General features: G+C 49.8%; 1 protein-coding gene across 4 annotated transcripts in view; it reads right to left on the reverse strand.

The window, feature by feature from the left end:
• The window catches only part of LOC138799944 (oocyte zinc finger protein XlCOF8.4-like), a 44,682-nt gene extending 28,096 nt beyond the window's left edge, over positions 1-16,586 (reverse strand). For 2 of the 4 annotated variants that reach the window (XM_069981749.1, XM_069981745.1), the window contains exons 1-3: positions 15,980-16,534; positions 15,721-15,882; positions 3,627-3,726 (exon numbers count right to left, since the gene is read on the reverse strand). In XM_069981749.1, the coding sequence (XP_069837850.1) occupies positions 3,627-3,726; positions 15,721-15,882; positions 15,980-16,036 (319 nt within the window). In that variant the 5' untranslated portion in view covers positions 16,037-16,534. The other 2 variants (XM_069981747.1, XM_069981746.1) reach the window with 2 other exon arrangements.
• Between the last annotated feature and the right edge of the window lie 365 nt (positions 16,587-16,951).

Genomic DNA, 16,951 nt, shown 5'->3' on the forward strand with positions numbered 1-16,951 from the left:
GTACCAGGGTTTCCTGGCATCGATACTTTGTTAAGATGCCTAATAACGCAGCTTAACGTTAAGTATAGTACAGAGCGCCGACCATGTTCTCTGTGTGCTGACCCCTGCCCCCTGCTGTCACCTCCTCCGCTCGCCCCTCCCCCCGCTCACTGCAGCATTACGTTCTAATAGCCAGCACACAGCGATCGCTTGTGCCGACTATTTAACTGTGTAGATGCTGCTGTCACAACTGACAGCGGCATCTGACCCCTCCTGAGCTGTTCCACAGTGTAACAGACCCCCGCTGCTAATGACTGCAGCCCGTCACATCTCAGCTTCTTCTCCTTCCTGGTATGCAGCCGGTGTGAGAAGCTGCGTCTGGGAAACTGACCTGCCCTTTCCTGTCTGTCCTGACCTGGCATCAGCTCCCTACAGTGGGATTTTTTTTAAATTTTGGACGATTCTCGATTTAAATCTTGTTTTTTTTCTTTTTGCTAAATAAACAGAACATTTTTCTCCCTGCAGCGTCAGATACTATTTTAATGACGTTTGAGACAACAACTGTATTTCTTCCCACTGTAACAGTGCTCCCCATGTAGTAGACAAGCCCCCCCATGTCCCCATATAGTATAGGAGATCTTCTTTGTGCCTCCATCTAGGTAGAGTGTAGTAGTGGAGGTATAGTGGATAAGGGGTGTAGTAGTACAGGTAAAGATGAGGGGTGTTTTAGTAGTACAGATGAGGAGGATTAGTAGTACAGGTATCGATGTGTGCTGTAGTAGTACAGGTATAGATGAGGGGTGCAGTAGTACAGGTAAAGATGAGGGGTGTAGTAGTAATACAGGTATAGATGAGGGGGGACTGAAGCAAACTGAGGTTGACTGAAGGGGGACTGGGACAGTTGGAGTTGACTGAAGGGGGGCTGGGGCAGACTGGGGGTGACTAATGGGGGACTGGGGCAGCTGGGGGTGACTGAAGGGGGTCTGGGGCAGGCAGGGGGTGACTGGGGCAGCTGGGGGTGACGGAGGGGGACTAGGGCAGACTGGGGGTGACTAATGGGAGACCGGGGGTGACTGGGGCAGCTGGGGGTGACTGAAGGGGGTCTGGGGCAGGCAGGGGGTGACTGGGGCAGACTGGGGGTGACACAGGGGGACTGGAGCAGACACCAGGGGACTGGGGCAGCTGGGAGGGACACAGGGGGACTGGGGCAGCTGGGGGGGGGCACAGGGGGACTGGGGCAGCTGGGGGGGGGACACAGGGGGACTGGGGCAGCTGGGGGGGGGGACACGGGGGGACTGGGGCAGCTGGGGGGGGGGACACAGGGGGACTGGGGCAGACACCAGGAGACTGGGGCAGCTGGGGGGGACACAGGGGGACTAGGGCAGCTAGGGGGGGGGGACAAAGGGGGACTGGGGCAACCGGGGGGGGGGGGGGAGACACAGGGGGACTGGGGCAGGAGTGCACATTGCCCTCCTCCTTTTCAGACACACAAGTTCCCCTTCCGGTCACACATGCAGGTCCCGGTCTCTGGAGGAGGCTGCAGGGACTGTAGTGGTGATAGCGTCGCTGCCATTACTGGAGCTGTACAGCGGGATCGGGGGATGCAGACCGCTATACAGCTCCAGGACCGCAGGACGCTATCACCACTACAGTCTCTGCAGCCTCCTCCAGAGACCGGGACCTGCATGTGTGACCGGAAGGGGAACGGGACGCGATATGTACAGCTGGGGCAGGTCAGTCGCGGCTCTGTTAGGCGGACTGCCCGCCCGACCTGCACCTCACTTCACTTCCCGCCCTGCACCTCACCTCCGGCCCGACACTCCACACAGCGCCACCCGCCCTGCACATCACCTCCGCGCGCCCTGCACCTCCAGCCTGGCCGCAACAACCCCCCCACCCCCACCCGACGTTCCGCGCTGCTCCGCTCACAATGATTTTTTGTGAAAATTGAATTTACGATTCTCACAAAAAATCAAATCGATTCTAACCTTCTGGGTGATTAATCAAATTAATTTGATTAATCACCCAGCCCTAGTCTGTAACCCCTTGTCCAGAGTGATGCCATGTGACTGTGTTAGAACACTATGTGGGACATTTATTAAGGAGTCTAATAGGTGCAACTATTCTAATGGGGATTGGTGTGTATTTTGTTCTAATATCTTGTGACTGATTCATTATAGCACTGCCATAGTAAATGCATCTAAATAAAAAGACACAAAAAAGGCGCAACTATGAAAAAATTGCTCAGTTTAATTCACCTGGTTCTGACCAGATGTCGGCCTGCACCTGTTTATGCGACTTTTTAAAAAGTCGCAAATGATAAATTGGGCGCTAATCCCGGATTTTTCTGACTTTTGGGTGAATACTTAAAACAGGCAGATTAAAAAAATGTTGCATCTAAAAATATTCACCTGTCGAATACTAGAACTTAGACCAAAAATGGGTGAAAAACGCAATTATTCACCAAAAATTAGGCGCAAACCCCTTAATAAATGTCCCCATTATGTCCTTTATACAGTGATGATTTATCCCTGTACAGCACTATTTGTATGTATATGCTGATATTCCCTCTGGAGTTCACATATGTATGACCATAGCCTAAATATGGGCACACATCCTAGCTGTCAATCTGCCAGATGCAATTCAGGTGCTTCAATGGGCCGAACGTGGTCACCTAAGGATTGGCTCATTTCCCATATGTACACTTTTAAGTCCAAGTCAAACACATGTATACCTGTGGGAAATCACCTAAATATAGTCACTACCCCCAGCATAGCCTGATAGCTATAATATTACACGACTACAACTCCTAGCATTGCCTGATAGCTGAAGTGTTATTGCCCAAACTATAAAATGATTACAGTAAACAATGTAAGCGCTAAAAAAGCAAAGTACAAATTTGCTGATTTTTGGTCACATCACCCCCCCCCCCCAAAAAAAAAAAAAAAAAAAAAAAAATCGTTAAAAAAAGTGATCAAAGGGTCACAAATATACAAATGTGATACCGAATAAAACTGCAGATCACAGTGCCAAAAATAATCCCACACACCACAGCCATACAGGGCAAAACATGGAAGGTTACAGTAGTTAAAGTAAGACAACTTTAAAGTGACTGTACCACCAGGCCCAGGCAGAAGCACTGGAGGGGGCCGACCCACCCTTAGTGGGAGGACACCCCCGCCCCTCTATGATGTGACTCCATTAGAATCAATGGAACCCTGTTATGGAGGGGCTGGAGTTTCTTCCCACTAAGGATGGGTCGACCGCCTCCAGTGCTTCAGCCTGGGCCTGGTGCTACAGTCACTTTAAGCATTTTCATTTAAAAAATGTTAAACTATTTCTAAAGTGGTAAAATAAAAAAAAAGACCATAACCTGCCATCACCATAATAATGCAGACCTAAAGACCTTAACAGTGTAAAAACAGTTGGGGGTGGTGTAGCTTTTTCTCATACTTAGGTATTGAATTGGTATTGAAATAAAAAAGAGAGCATCAGTATCAAGCTCAAAATTCTGGTATTGTGATATCACTATTTTATACCACAACAAAAAGCAAAATGGAAACCAGTGAAGAGTAAACAACATGCAGTGTGATCCTCGTCCTGGTGAACATGGGTTTTCTTTGTAGGGCTTTGTGGCCATTACTCACTTTGGTTGATATCTACAGGAATTTGCTCCTCTTTGTATTGCTGATCAGTGGTCAGACATATTTCTTCTCCAGGTAACACTCCAACTTTTACATCTTCACTCTAATTTGAGAATTAAAAAAGTGACACTGAAGAAGTAAATCCTTTAATAAAGGAAATAGCCCAAAATGGATGACCTGACAGGACACAGATATCCCATACATGGTGTATAGACCTCATCTCTCCTCGACGTAACAAAAAAACCAGAGGAATGACTATCATTGTTAGTTGGAGGCCACAAGTATGATGGCAGCCATTGGGTTATTTATTGGGTAGATTTCAGTAAATTCTATGAACACCTTATAGTCTGGGCTGTATAATCCATGGTTTGCCATCCCTTTTATCAGCACAATATAGAATACATATAATTATATGTATAGTGGATAGTATTAGGGCTTTGGGGAGTGGAGCTCAGTTTTGTCAGAATTAAATTAGAATTGTAAATTAAAATGTTAAAAGTATTTTTTTTTGGACCATGACCTCCCTTATTATACATAGTCCAGGTGACCTCCTATCACTGGTAAGGCCTCCCTTATTATACATAGTCCGGGTGACCTCCTATTACTGGTAAGGCCTCCCTTATTATACATAGTCCAGGTGACCTCCTATCACTGGTAAGGCCTCCCTTATTCTACATAGTCCAGGTGACCTCCTATCACTGGTAAGGCCTCCCTTATTATACATAGTCCAGGTGACCTCCTATTACTGGTAAGGCCTCCCTTATTATACATAGTCCAGGTGACCTCCTATCACTGGTAAGGCCTCCCTTATTCTACATAGTCCAGGTGACCTCCTATCACTGGTAAGGCCTCCCTTATTATACATAGTCCGGGTGACCTCCTATCACTGGTAAGGCCTCCCTTATTATACATAGTCCAGGTGACCTCCTATTACTGGTAAGGCCTCCCTTATTATACATAGTCCAGGTGACCTCCTATCACTGGTAAGGCCTCCCTTATTATACATAGTCCGGGTGACCTCCTATCACTGGTAAGGCCTCCCTTATTATACATAGTCCAGGTGACCTCCTATCACTGGTAAGGCCTCCCTTATTATACATAGTCCAGGTGACCTCCTATTACTGGTAAGGCCTCCCTTATTATACATAGTCCGGGTGACCTCCTATCACTGGTAAGGCCTCCCTTATTATACATAGTCCGGGTGACCTCCTTTCACTGGTAAGGCCTCCCTTATTATACATAGTCCAGGTGACCTCCTTTCACTGGTAAGGCCTCCCTTATTATACATAGTCCGGGTGACCTCCTTTCACTGGTAAGGCCTCCCTTATTATACATAGTCCAGGTGACCTCCTTTCACTGGTAAGGCCTCCCTTATTATACATAGTCCAGGTGACCTCCTATCACTGGTAAGGCCTCCCTTATTATACATAGTCCAGGTGACCTCCTATCACGGGTAAGGCCTCCCTTATTATACATAGTCCGGGTGACCTCCTATCACTGGTAAGGCCTCCCTTATTATACATAGTCCAGGTGACCTCCTATCACTGGTAAGGCCTCCCTTATTATACATAGTCCGGGTGACCTCCTATCACGGGTAAGGCCTCCCTTATTATACATAGTCCAGGAGACCTCCTATCACTGGTAAGGCCTCCCTTATTATACATAGTCCAGGTGACCTCCTATCACTGGTAAGGCCTCCCTTATTATACATAGTCCGGGTGACCTCCTTTCACTGGTAAGGCCTCCCTTATTATACATAGTCCAGGTGACCTTCTTTCACTGGTAAGGCCTCCCTTATTATACATAGTCCAGGTGACCTCCTATCACTGGTAAGGCCTCCCTTATTATACATAGTCCAGGTGACCTCCTATCACGGGTAAGGCCTCCCTTATTATACATAGTCCGGGTGACCTCCTATCACTGGTAAGGCCTCCCTTATTATACATAGTCCAGGTGACCTCCTATCACTGGTAAGGCCTCCCTTATTATACATAGTCCGGGTGACCTCCTTTCACTGGTAAGGCCTCCCTTATTATACATAGTCCAGGTGACCTCCTTTCACTGGTAAGGCCTCCCTTATTATACATAGTCCGGGTGACCTCCTATCACTGGTAAGGCCTCCCTTATTATACATAGTCCGGGTGACCTCCTTTCACTAATTTACAAGTTTTGGTTATGAATATATATTATGAGCAACATTCTAATAGGACACTGGCCCTATTACATAAGGGTGGTCGGGGAATATATCAGTAATAGGACACTGGCCGTATTAGATAAGGGTGGTCGGGGAATATATCAGTAATAGGACACTGGCCCTATTACATAAGGGTGGTCGGGGAATATATCATTAATAGGACACTGGCTCTATTACATAAGGGTGGTCGGAGGATATATCAGTAATAGGACACTGGCCCTATTACATAAGGGTGGTCGGGGAATATATCAGTAATAGGACACTGGCCCTATTACATAAGGGTGGTCGGGGAATATATCAGTAATAGGACACTGGCCCTATTACATAAGGGTGGTCAGGGATATATATCAGTAATAGGACACTGGGTGGTCGGGGAGAGGTTGTCGGTCACTATTTGGCAGTTTGTTTCTGAGCTGGAAGAGTCCATTGTGCGGGGGGAGATCTGTGCTGGTCTCTTCCTGGATGCTGGATGACTGTATATGAGCAGCAGTGTAATATGGAGATATCCTGTGTAATATAGAGGAGGAGGAGAAGACATAAGTAGTGTAGCAGTAACCTCTGTCCTCAGTGCGGAGTTTTCTCTCTGGGAGAAGATTGTGTGTTTTTCTTCAGTGTTCTATGGCTGCAGCTGTGTGTGTGTGTGTGTGTGTGTGTGTGCGCACACTGCAAGACTGTCAGCAGGAAAAGACCACCTGCTCCATCTAGTCTAGTTCTTAGTTCAGGACATAGAGGCTGGAGACTGGCTGCATCCACTGCACACACAGCGCAGAATCTGCTTTATATCTTTCCTCATTCCCTCAGAAGCCATTTATCAAGTCGGTCCCGAAAACATTCAGGAGTCGGAGTCAGAGCTGCGGCTTACCGACTCCACAGCCCTGGGGTGCCCTCCTATCACTGGTAAGGCCTCCCTTATTATACAATAATATAATAAAAGAGGCCTTACCAGTGATAGGAGGTCACCCGGACTATGTATAATAAGGGAGGCCTTACCAGTGATAGGAGGTCACCTGGACTATGTATAATAAGGGAGGCCTTACCAGTGATAGGAGGTCACCTGGACTATGTATAATAAGGGAGGCCTTACCAGTGATAGGAGGTCACCTGGACTATGTATAATAAGGGAGGCCTTACCAGTGATAGGAGGTCACCCGGACTATGTATAATAAGGGAGGCCTTACCAGTGATAGGAGGTCACCTGGACTATGTATAATAAGGGAGGCCTTACCAGTGATAGGAGGTCACCTGGACTATGTATAATAAGGGAGGCCTTACCAGTGATAGGAGGTCACCTGGACTATGTATAATAAGGGAGGCCTTACCAGTGATAGGAGGTCACCCGGACTATGTATAATAAGAGAGGCCTTACCAGTGATAGGAGGTCACCTGGACTATGTATAATAAGGGAGGCCTTACCAGTGATAGGAGGTCACCTGGACTATGTATAATAAGGGAGGCCTTACCAGTGATAGGAGGTCACCTGGACTATGTATAATAAGGGAGGCCTTACCAGTGATAGGAGGTCACCTGGACTATGTATAATAAGGGAAGCCTTACCAGTGATAGGAGGTCACCCGGACTATGTATAATAAGGGAGGCCTTACCAGTGATAGGAGGTCACCCGGACTATGTATAATAAGGGAGGCCTTACCAGTGATAGGAGGTCACCTGGACTATGTATAATAAGGGAGGCCTTACCAGTGATAGGAGGTCACCCGGACTATGTATAATAAGGGAAGCCTTACCAGTGATAGGAGGTCACCCGGACTATGTATAATAAGGGAGGCCTTACCAGTGATAGGAGGTCACCCGGACTATGTATAATAAGGGAAGCCTTACCAGTGATAGGAGGTCACCCGGACTATGTATAATAAGGGAGGCCTTACCAGTGATAGGAGGTCACCCGGACTATGTATAATAAGGGAAGCACTTCTCATGCTTGACTTGATCGTTACATGTGGATCTATGTAATGTCTGATTTTTTTCCTCTGTATGTACCCCCACAGAAGTAAAGACCTCCAGAATATAATATTATCTAACTGTACTATACTCTCATAGCGATGATCTAGAAAAGGTGTTATTTTGTGTGTGTGTATATATATATATATATATATATATATATATATAGTTTATTTTTTTTTCCTGTCATGCAGTACCTTTTCCCTTGTGTCACTGTATAAAGTCCCAGCAGTGTCACCTCTCCAGTCATCCCCCACCCCTCCTGTATTACTGTATAATGTCCCAGCATTCCCAGCAGTGTCACCTCTCCAGTCATCCCCCCTCCTGTATTACTGTATAATGTCCCAGCAGGGTCACCTCTCCAGTCACCCCCCCTCCTGTATTACTGTATAATGTCCCAGCAGTGTCACCTCTCCAGTCACCCCCCACCCCTCCTGTATTACTGTATAATGTCCCAGCATTCCCAGCAGTGTCACCTCTCCAGTCCTCCCCCCACCCCTCCTGTATTACTGTATAATGTCCCAGCAGTGTCACCTCTCCAGTCACCCCCCCCCTCCTGTATTACTGTATGTCCCAGCATTCCCAGCAGTGTCACCTCTCCAGTCCTCCCCCTACCCCTCCTGTATTACTGTATAATGTCCCAGCATTCCCAGCAGTGTCACCTCTCCAGTCATCCCCCACCCCTCCTGTATTACTGTATAATGTCCCAGCAGTGTCACCTCTCCAGTCACCCCCCACCCCTTCTGTATTACTGTATAATGTCCCAGCAGTGTCACCTCTCCAGTCATCCCCCCACCCCTCCTGTATTACTGTATAATGTCCCAGCAGTGTCACCTCTCCAGTCATCCCCCCTCCTGTATTACTGTATAATGTCCCAGCATTCCCAGCAGTGTCACCTCTCCAGTCATCCCCCCGTCCTGTATTACTGTATAATGTCCCAGCATTCCCAGCAGGGTCACCTCTCTGGTCATCCACCCCTCCTGTATTACTGTATAATGTCCCAGCATTCCCAGCCGGGTCACCTCTCCAGTCCTCCCCCCACCCCTCCTGTATTACTGTATAATGTCCCAGCAGTGTCACCTCTCCAGTCAACCCCCCCCTCCTGTATTACTGTATAATGTCCCAGCAGTGTCACCTCTCCAGTCATCCCCCCACCCCTCCTGTATTACTGTATAATGTCCCAGCATTCCCAGCAGTGTCATCTCTCCAGTCATCCCCCCACCCCTCCTATATTACTGTATAATGTCCCAGCATTCCCAGCAGTGTCACCTCTCCAGTCACCCCCCCCCCTCCACCCCTCCTGTATTACTGTATAATGTCCCAGCAGTGTCACCTCTCCAGTCATCCCCCCACCCCTCCTGTATTACTGTATAATGTCCCAGCAGTGTCACATCTCCAGTCATCCCCTCCTGTATTACTGTATAATGTCCCAGCAGTGTCACCTCTCCAGTCATCCCCTCCTGTATTACTGTATAATGTCCCAGCAGTGTCACATCTCCAGTCATCCCCTCCTGTATTACTGTATAATGTCCCAGCAGTGTCACCTCTCCAGTCATCCCCCACCCCTCCTGTATAGGGATGCACGATGCACCGAAAAATCGATTCTACTATCGATTTTCGGGGCATATTTTCGGTTCGATACCAGGATTTCCTGGTATTCGATACTTTATGATAAGCCGCGCAGCAGTGCGGCTTATCATAAAGTACACAGCAGAAGACATGGCGGGCAGTGAGCTGAGTGCCTGCCATGTGCTCTGCGTGGCCCCCCTGGTGTCACCTCCTCTGTCCACCCGCCCTCACTCTCTCCGCTCCCGGCGGCGCTAACTTCCAATAGCCGGCACACAGCGATCGTATGTGCCGGCTATTTAACTGTATAGATGCCGCTGTCACACTGACAGCGGCATTATCCCCCTCTCCTAACCTGCTCCCTATGTAGCGGGGTCCGGCTACTGTGTGTAGCAGACCCCCGCTACTAACGACTGCAGCCGGCAGTCATTTACCCTTTAGTGAAAGGGTCAGAGCAGGGTCGGCGGCTGCAGAGGGAGAGCGGCCGGCGCTTCCTGAAGAGGAGAGCGGAGCATAAGGCTGGAGGAGATGCGGCCACTACATCTGGCTGCACAGCACTGTAAGGTGGGGGCCACAGGACTGGGAGGGGGCGGCAGGCCGGGGCCGACAAGACCCGGACATCAGCTATGTGAGAGAGGTGAAGAGGGGGTCGGCCTGGCTCTCACTGGGAAGGGGGGAGGGGGGGTCTGCAGCCTGCAGTTCACCTTGCTGCCCAAATCCAGGTCACCCTGCTGGGTCAGTGGTCACCATGCCCTGACAGCAGGAATACAGCTCCCATCATCCCCCCTGATAGCTGGTGTGTGTGTGTTACATGACTACAGCTCCCATCATCCCCCCTGATAGCTGGTGTGTGTGTGTGTTACATGACTACAGCTCCCATCATCCCCCCTGATAGCTGGTGTGTTTGTGTTACATGACTACAGCTCCCATCATCCCCCCTGATAGCTGGTGTGTTTGTGTTACATGACTACAGCTCCCATCATCCCCCCTGATAGCTGGTGTGTGTGTGTTACATGACTACAGCTCCCATCATCCCCCCTGATAGCTGGTGTGTGTGTGTTACATGACTACAGCTCCCATCATCCCCCCTGATAGCTGGTGTGTTTGTGTTACATGACTACAGCTCCCATTATCCCCCCTGATAGCTGGTGTGTGTGTATGTGTTACATGACTACAGCTCCCATCATCCCCCTGATAACTGGTGTGTTACATGACTACAGCTCCCATCATTTCCCTGATAGATGAAGTGTTAGGCCTCTTTCACACTATCCGTGCCGCGACCCGGCACGGATTCCCCCCCTGCCACCCAGCCGCAGAGATGACAGGAGAGCATGATGTGCTCTCCTGTCATCTCATCTACTACTCACCTACTCCCCGCACTGGCCGGCTACACGCGCTCCCTGGAAGTGGCCGGGACTACGCTGCCAGGAGAAGGTATCATAGTCCAGGCCACTTCTGGTGAAGATGAAGCCAGTCAGCGCAGGGAGTAGGTGAGTAGTAGATGAGATGACAGGAGAGCACAGATGACAGGAGAGCTGGGTGGCAGGGGGGGATGGCCACATTCACTTTAATGGGCCGTAAAATTGTCCGTGGTTGCTGATCCGTGACCACGGACAATTTTACGGGACCTGTGAAAGAGCCCTTAATGTAATGTCCCTTAATGTAAATAATGTCAACTTTATTTTTAAAGTAAAAACGGACCTGACAGTTGGAGGGGGGGGGGGGGGGCATTTCTAATATTGAGGTTTTTTTTTTAAATATAATTTATTTAATTTGTAAGTATCGAATTGGTGTCGAGCATTGAAAAAAAAATGTTGGTATTGGTATCGAACTCAAAATTCTGGTATCGTGACATCACTACTCCTGTATTACTGTATAATGTCCTAGCAGTGTCACATCTCCAGTCATCCCCCCACCCCTCCTGTATTACTGTATAATGTCCCAGCAGTGTCACCTCTCCAGTCATCCCCCCCCTCCTGTATTACTGTATAATGTCCCAGCAGTGTCACCTCTCCAGTCATCCCCCCCTCCTGTATTACTGTATAATGTCCCAGCAGTGTCACATCTCCAGTCATCCCCCCACCCCTCCTGTATTACTGTATAATGTCCCAGCAGTGTCACCTCTCCAGTCATCCCCCCCCTCCTGTATTACTGTATAATGTCCCAGCAGTGTCACCTCTCCAGTCACCCCCCCTCATGTATTACTGTATAATGTCCCAGCATTCCCAGCCGGGTCACCTCTCCAGTCAACCCCCCCTCCGGTATTACTGTATAATGTCCCAGCAGTGTCACCTCTCCAGTCATCCCCCACCCCTCCTGTATTACTGTATAATGTCCCAGCATTCCCAGCAGTGTCACCTCTCCAGTCACCCCCCTCCCCTCCTGTATTACTGTATAATGTCCCAGCAGTGTCACCTCTCCAGTCACCCACCTCCCCTCCTGTATTACTGTATAATGTCCCAGCATTCCCAGCAGTGTCACCTCTCCAGTCATCCCCCCCTGTATTACTGTATAATGTCCCATCAGTGTCACCTCTCCAGTCATCCCCCACCCCTCCTGTATTACTGTATAATGTCCCAGCATTCCCAGCAGTGTCACCTCTCCAGTCACCCCCCCCTCCTGTATTACTGTATAATGTCCCAGCAGTGTCACCTCTCCAGTCATCCCCTCCTGTATTACTGTATAATGTCCCAGCATTCCCAGCAGTGTCACCTCTCCAGTCACCCCCCCCTCCTGTATTACTGTATAATGTCCCAGCAGTGTCACCTCTCCAGTCACCCCCCACCCCTCCTGTATTACTGTATAATGTCTCAGCAGTGTCACCTTTCCAGTCACCCCCCACCCCTCCTGTATTACTGTATAATGTCCCAGCATTCCCAGCAGTGTCACCTCTCCAGTCACCCCCCCCTCCTGTATTACTGTATAATGTCCCAGCAGTGTCACCTCTCCAGTCACCCCCCACCCCTCCTGTATTACTGTATAATGTCTCAGCAGTGTCACCTTTCCAGTCACCCCCCACCCCTCCTGTATTACTGTATAATGTCCCAGCATTCCCAGCAGTGTCACCTCTCCAGTCACCCCCCCACCCCTCCTGTATTACTGTATAATGTCCCAGCAGTGTCACCTCTCCAGTCCTCCCCCCACCCCTCCTATATTACTGTACAATGTCCCAGCAGTGTCACCTCTCCAGTCAACCCCCCCTCCTGTATTACTGTATAATGTCCCAGCAGTGTCACCTCTCCAGTCACCACCCCCCCTCCTGTACTACTGTATAATATCCCAGCATTCCCAGCAGTGTCACCTCTCCAGTCCTCCACCCTCCTGTATTACTGTATAATGTCCCAGCAGTGTCACCTCTCCAGTCCCCCCCCCCTCCTGTATTACTGTATAATGTCCCAGCAGTGTCACCTCTCCAGTCCCCCCCTCCTGTATTACTGTATAATGTCCCAGCATTCCCAGCAGTGTCACCTCTCCAGTTCCCCCCCCCCCTCCTGTATTACTGTATAATGTCCCAGCAGTGTCACCTCTCCAGTCACCCCCCAGCCCTCCTGTATTACTGTATAATGTCCCAGCATTCCCAGCAGTGTCACTTCTCCAGTCACCCCCCCTCCTGTATTACTGTATAATGTCCCAGCAGTGTCACCTCTCCAGTCATCCCCCCCTCCTGTATTACTGTATAATGTCCCAGCAGTGTCACCTCTCCAGTCCTCCCCCCACCCCTCCTATATTACTGTACAATGTCCCAGCAGTGTCACCTCTCCAGTCACCCACCCCTCCTGTATTACTGTATAATATCCCAGCAGTGTCACCTCTCCAGTCAACCCCCCCTCCTGTATTACTGTATAATGTCCCAGCAGTGTCACCTCTCCAGTCACCACCCCCCCCTCCTGTACTACTGTATAATATCCCAGCATTCCCAGCAGTGTCACCTCTCCAGTCCTCCACCCTCCTGTATTACTGTATAATGTCCCAGCAGTGTCACCTCTCCAGTCACCCCCCCTCCTGTATTACTGTATAATGTCTCAGCAGTGTCACCTCTCCAGTCCCCCCCCTCCTGTATTACTGTATAATGTCCCAGCATTCCCAGCAGTGTCACCTCTCCAGTTCCCCCCCCTCCTGTATTACTGTATAATGTCCCAGCAGTGTCACCTCTCCAGTCACCCCCCAGCCCTCCTGTATTACTGTATAATGTCCCAGCATTCCCAGCAGTGTCACTTCTCCAGTCACCCCCCCTCCTGTATTACTGTATAATCTCCCAGCAGTGTCACCTCTCCAGTCCCCCCCCCCTCCTCCTGTATTACTGTATAATGTCCCAGCAGGGTCACCTCTCCAGTCACCCCCCCTCCTGTATTACTGTATAATGTCCCAGCAGTGTCACCTCTCCAGTCCTCCCCCCACCCCTCCTGTATTACTGTATAATATCCCAGCATTCCCAGCAGTGTCACCTCTCTGGTCACCCCCCACCCCTCCTGTATTACTGTATAATGTCCCAGCAGTGTCACCTCTCCAGTCATCCCCCCCCTCCTGTATTACTGTATAATGTCCCAGCAGTGTCACCTCTCCGGTCACCCCCCACCCCTCCTGTATTACTGTATAATGTCCCAGCATTCCCAGCAGTGTCACCTCTCCAGTCATCCCCCCTCCTGTATTACTGTATAATGTCCCAGCAGTGTCACCTCTCCAGTCATCCCCTCCTGTATTACTGTATAATGTCCCAGCAGTGTCACCTCTCCAGTCATCCCCTCCTGTATTACTGTATAATGTCCCAGCATTCCCAGCAGTGTCACCTCTCCAGTCCCCCCCCCTCCTGTATTACTGTATAATGTCCCAGCAGTGTCACCTCTCCGGTCCCCCCCCCCTCCTGTATTACTGTATAATGTCCCAGCAGTGTCACCTCTCCAGTCCCTCCCCCCCTCCTGTATTACTGTATAATGTCCCAGCAGTGTCACCTCTCCAGTCATCCCCTCCTGTATTACTGTATAATGTCCCAGCATTCCCAGCAGTGTCACCTCTCCAGTCCCCCCCCCCTCCTGTATTACTGTATAATGTCCCAGCAGTGTAACCTCTCCGGTCACCCCCCACCCCTCCTGTATTACTTTATAATGTCCCAGCAGTGTCACCTCTCCAGTCACCCCCCACCCCTCCTGTATTACTGTATAATGTCCCAGCAGTGTCACCTTTCCAGTCACCCCCCACCCCTCCTGTATTACTGTATAATGTCCCAGCATTCCCAGCAGTGTCACCTCTCCAGTCACCCCCCCACCCCTCCTGTATTACTGTATAATGTCCCAGCAGTGTCACCTCTCCAGTCCCCCCCCCTCCTGTATTACTGTATAATGTCCCAGCATTCCCAGCAGTGTCACCTCTCCAGTCACCCCCCCCCTCCTATATTACTGTATAATGTCCCAGCAGTGTCACCTCTCCAGTCCCCCCCCCCTCCTGTATTACTGTATAATGTCCCAGCAGTGTCACCTCTCCAGTCACCTCCCCACCCCTCCTGTATTACTGTATAATGTCCCAGCATTCCAAGCAGTGTCACCTCTCCAGTCATCCCCCCCTCCTGTATTACTGTATGATGTCCCAGCAGTGTCACCTCTCCAGTCCCCCCCCCTCCTGTATTACTGTATAATGTCCCAGCAGTGTCACCTCTCCAGTCACCCCCCCCCCTCCTGTATTACTGTATAATCTCCCAGCAGTGTCACCTCTCCAGTCACCCCCCCACCCCTCCTGTATTACTGTATAATGTCCCAGCAGTGTCACCTCTCCAGTCCCCCCCCCCTCCTGTATTACTGTATAATGTCCCAGCATTCCCAGCAGTGTCACCTCTCCAGTCCCCCCCCTCCTGTATTACTGTATAATCTCCCAGCAGTGTCACCTCTCCAGTCACCCCCCACCCCTCCTGTATTACTGTATAATGTCCCAGCAGTGTCACCTCTCCAGTCACCCCCCCCCCCCACCCCTCCTGTATTACTGTATAATGTCCCAGCAGTGTCACCTCTCCAGTCCCCCCCCCTCCTGTATTACTGTATAATGTCCCAGCAGGGTCACCTCTCCAGTCCCCCACCCCTCCTGTATTACTGTATAATGTCCCAGCAGGGTCACCTCTCCAGTCCCCCCCCCTCCTGTATTACTGTATAATGTCCCAGCAGTGTCACCTCTCCAGTCATCCCCCACCTCTCCTGTATTACTGTATAATCTCCCAGCAGTGTCACCTCTCCAGTCCCCCCCCCCTCCTGTATTACTGTATAATGTCCCAGCAGTGTCACCTCTCCAGTCACCCCCCCCCCCTCCTGTATTACTGTATAATGTCCCAGCAGTGTCACCTCTCCAGTCACCCCCCCCCCCCTCCTGTATTACTGTATAATGTCCCAGCAGTGTCACCTCTCCGGTCAGCAGCTCTATGATCTTGTTGGTGAGCTCTAGGATCTTTTCATTATTGTTTCTCTTCTCTATCACATAGTGACCGGCTGGCGCCTTTATGGGGCTCCGGCTCCTGCTCCATCCACCAGTCACACCAAACGTCCTCTTCACTACTGTGTAATCCTGTGTATGAAGACAAGACAATAAACTATAACCCATTGTTCAGTCCATCTATTTGATTGGCACAAAGTCAGATGACATCAATCTCTGAATCTCTCACCTCTCCGGTCAGCAGGAAGATGATCTCCAGGGTGATGTGTAATATCCTCTCGGCCATGTCTTCTCACTCCCTAAACATCCTAGGTGACCTGCTCAAGAATAGGACCATCGCCTTGTATAGGCCACTTCAATCCGATGGAGAAGGAACATGTATGTGCATTATAGCATTACATATATCATATATACACTGCTTACAGGACAGGCAAGATGCTGTATACAGGAATGTGAGGAAGCCCTGGTCTGTATCCGATGTCAGGTGTGCACAGAGGTGAAGTACTGCAGTATATAGATAAGAGAGCTGTGCCCAAATACAGTAATATTGCAATATATATATATATATACACATATAGATGTATACAGTATATAGAGAGAGAATGAGAATAGAGGAGAGAGCGCTGCTGACATGTGTATTACCTGCAGGGGGCAGCAGGGAGGCCTGAATATACTTTGTGTCGCAGTAAATACGAACTGAAAAATCAACTACTGTTCAATGCCGGGAGACAAAGTGTTACTAGATACTGATATGAAGAGGGAAAACAACACTGAGCAGCCAGCGGACTCACCCCGGAAGTCATCGCACGGTATGTGACATCACTTCCGGTCATTAGTTTCAGCTTGGTAATGTCTAAATCCCATACTGTAAAAGGACCTGCTGACATCACAAGGTCACATGACTTCCTCAAGCCATGTGACTGTACAGCAGGCGAGGCTTATTCAGTTTAGCCTCACTGGTCTACACGACTGCCACAAGTTTGCTTCTCTCTGCAGGTCCTTTCCACAGGTAATTGTTAGGGGGGGACACAACAGTAAGTATGATAATGGGGGGTGCAGTAGTACATGGGGGAGGGGGTGCAGTACAGTATAATGGTGGGTGCAGTAGTACATGGGGGAGGGGTGCAGTATATGGGGGAGGGGGAGCAGTATATGGGGGAGGGGTGCAGTACAGTATAATGGTGGGTGCAGTTTCTGGGGG

The sequence above is a fragment of the Dendropsophus ebraccatus genome, chromosome 8 (assembly GCF_027789765.1).
Source record: "Dendropsophus ebraccatus isolate aDenEbr1 chromosome 8, aDenEbr1.pat, whole genome shotgun sequence".
Classification (NCBI taxonomy): domain Eukaryota; kingdom Metazoa; phylum Chordata; class Amphibia; order Anura; family Hylidae; genus Dendropsophus; species Dendropsophus ebraccatus.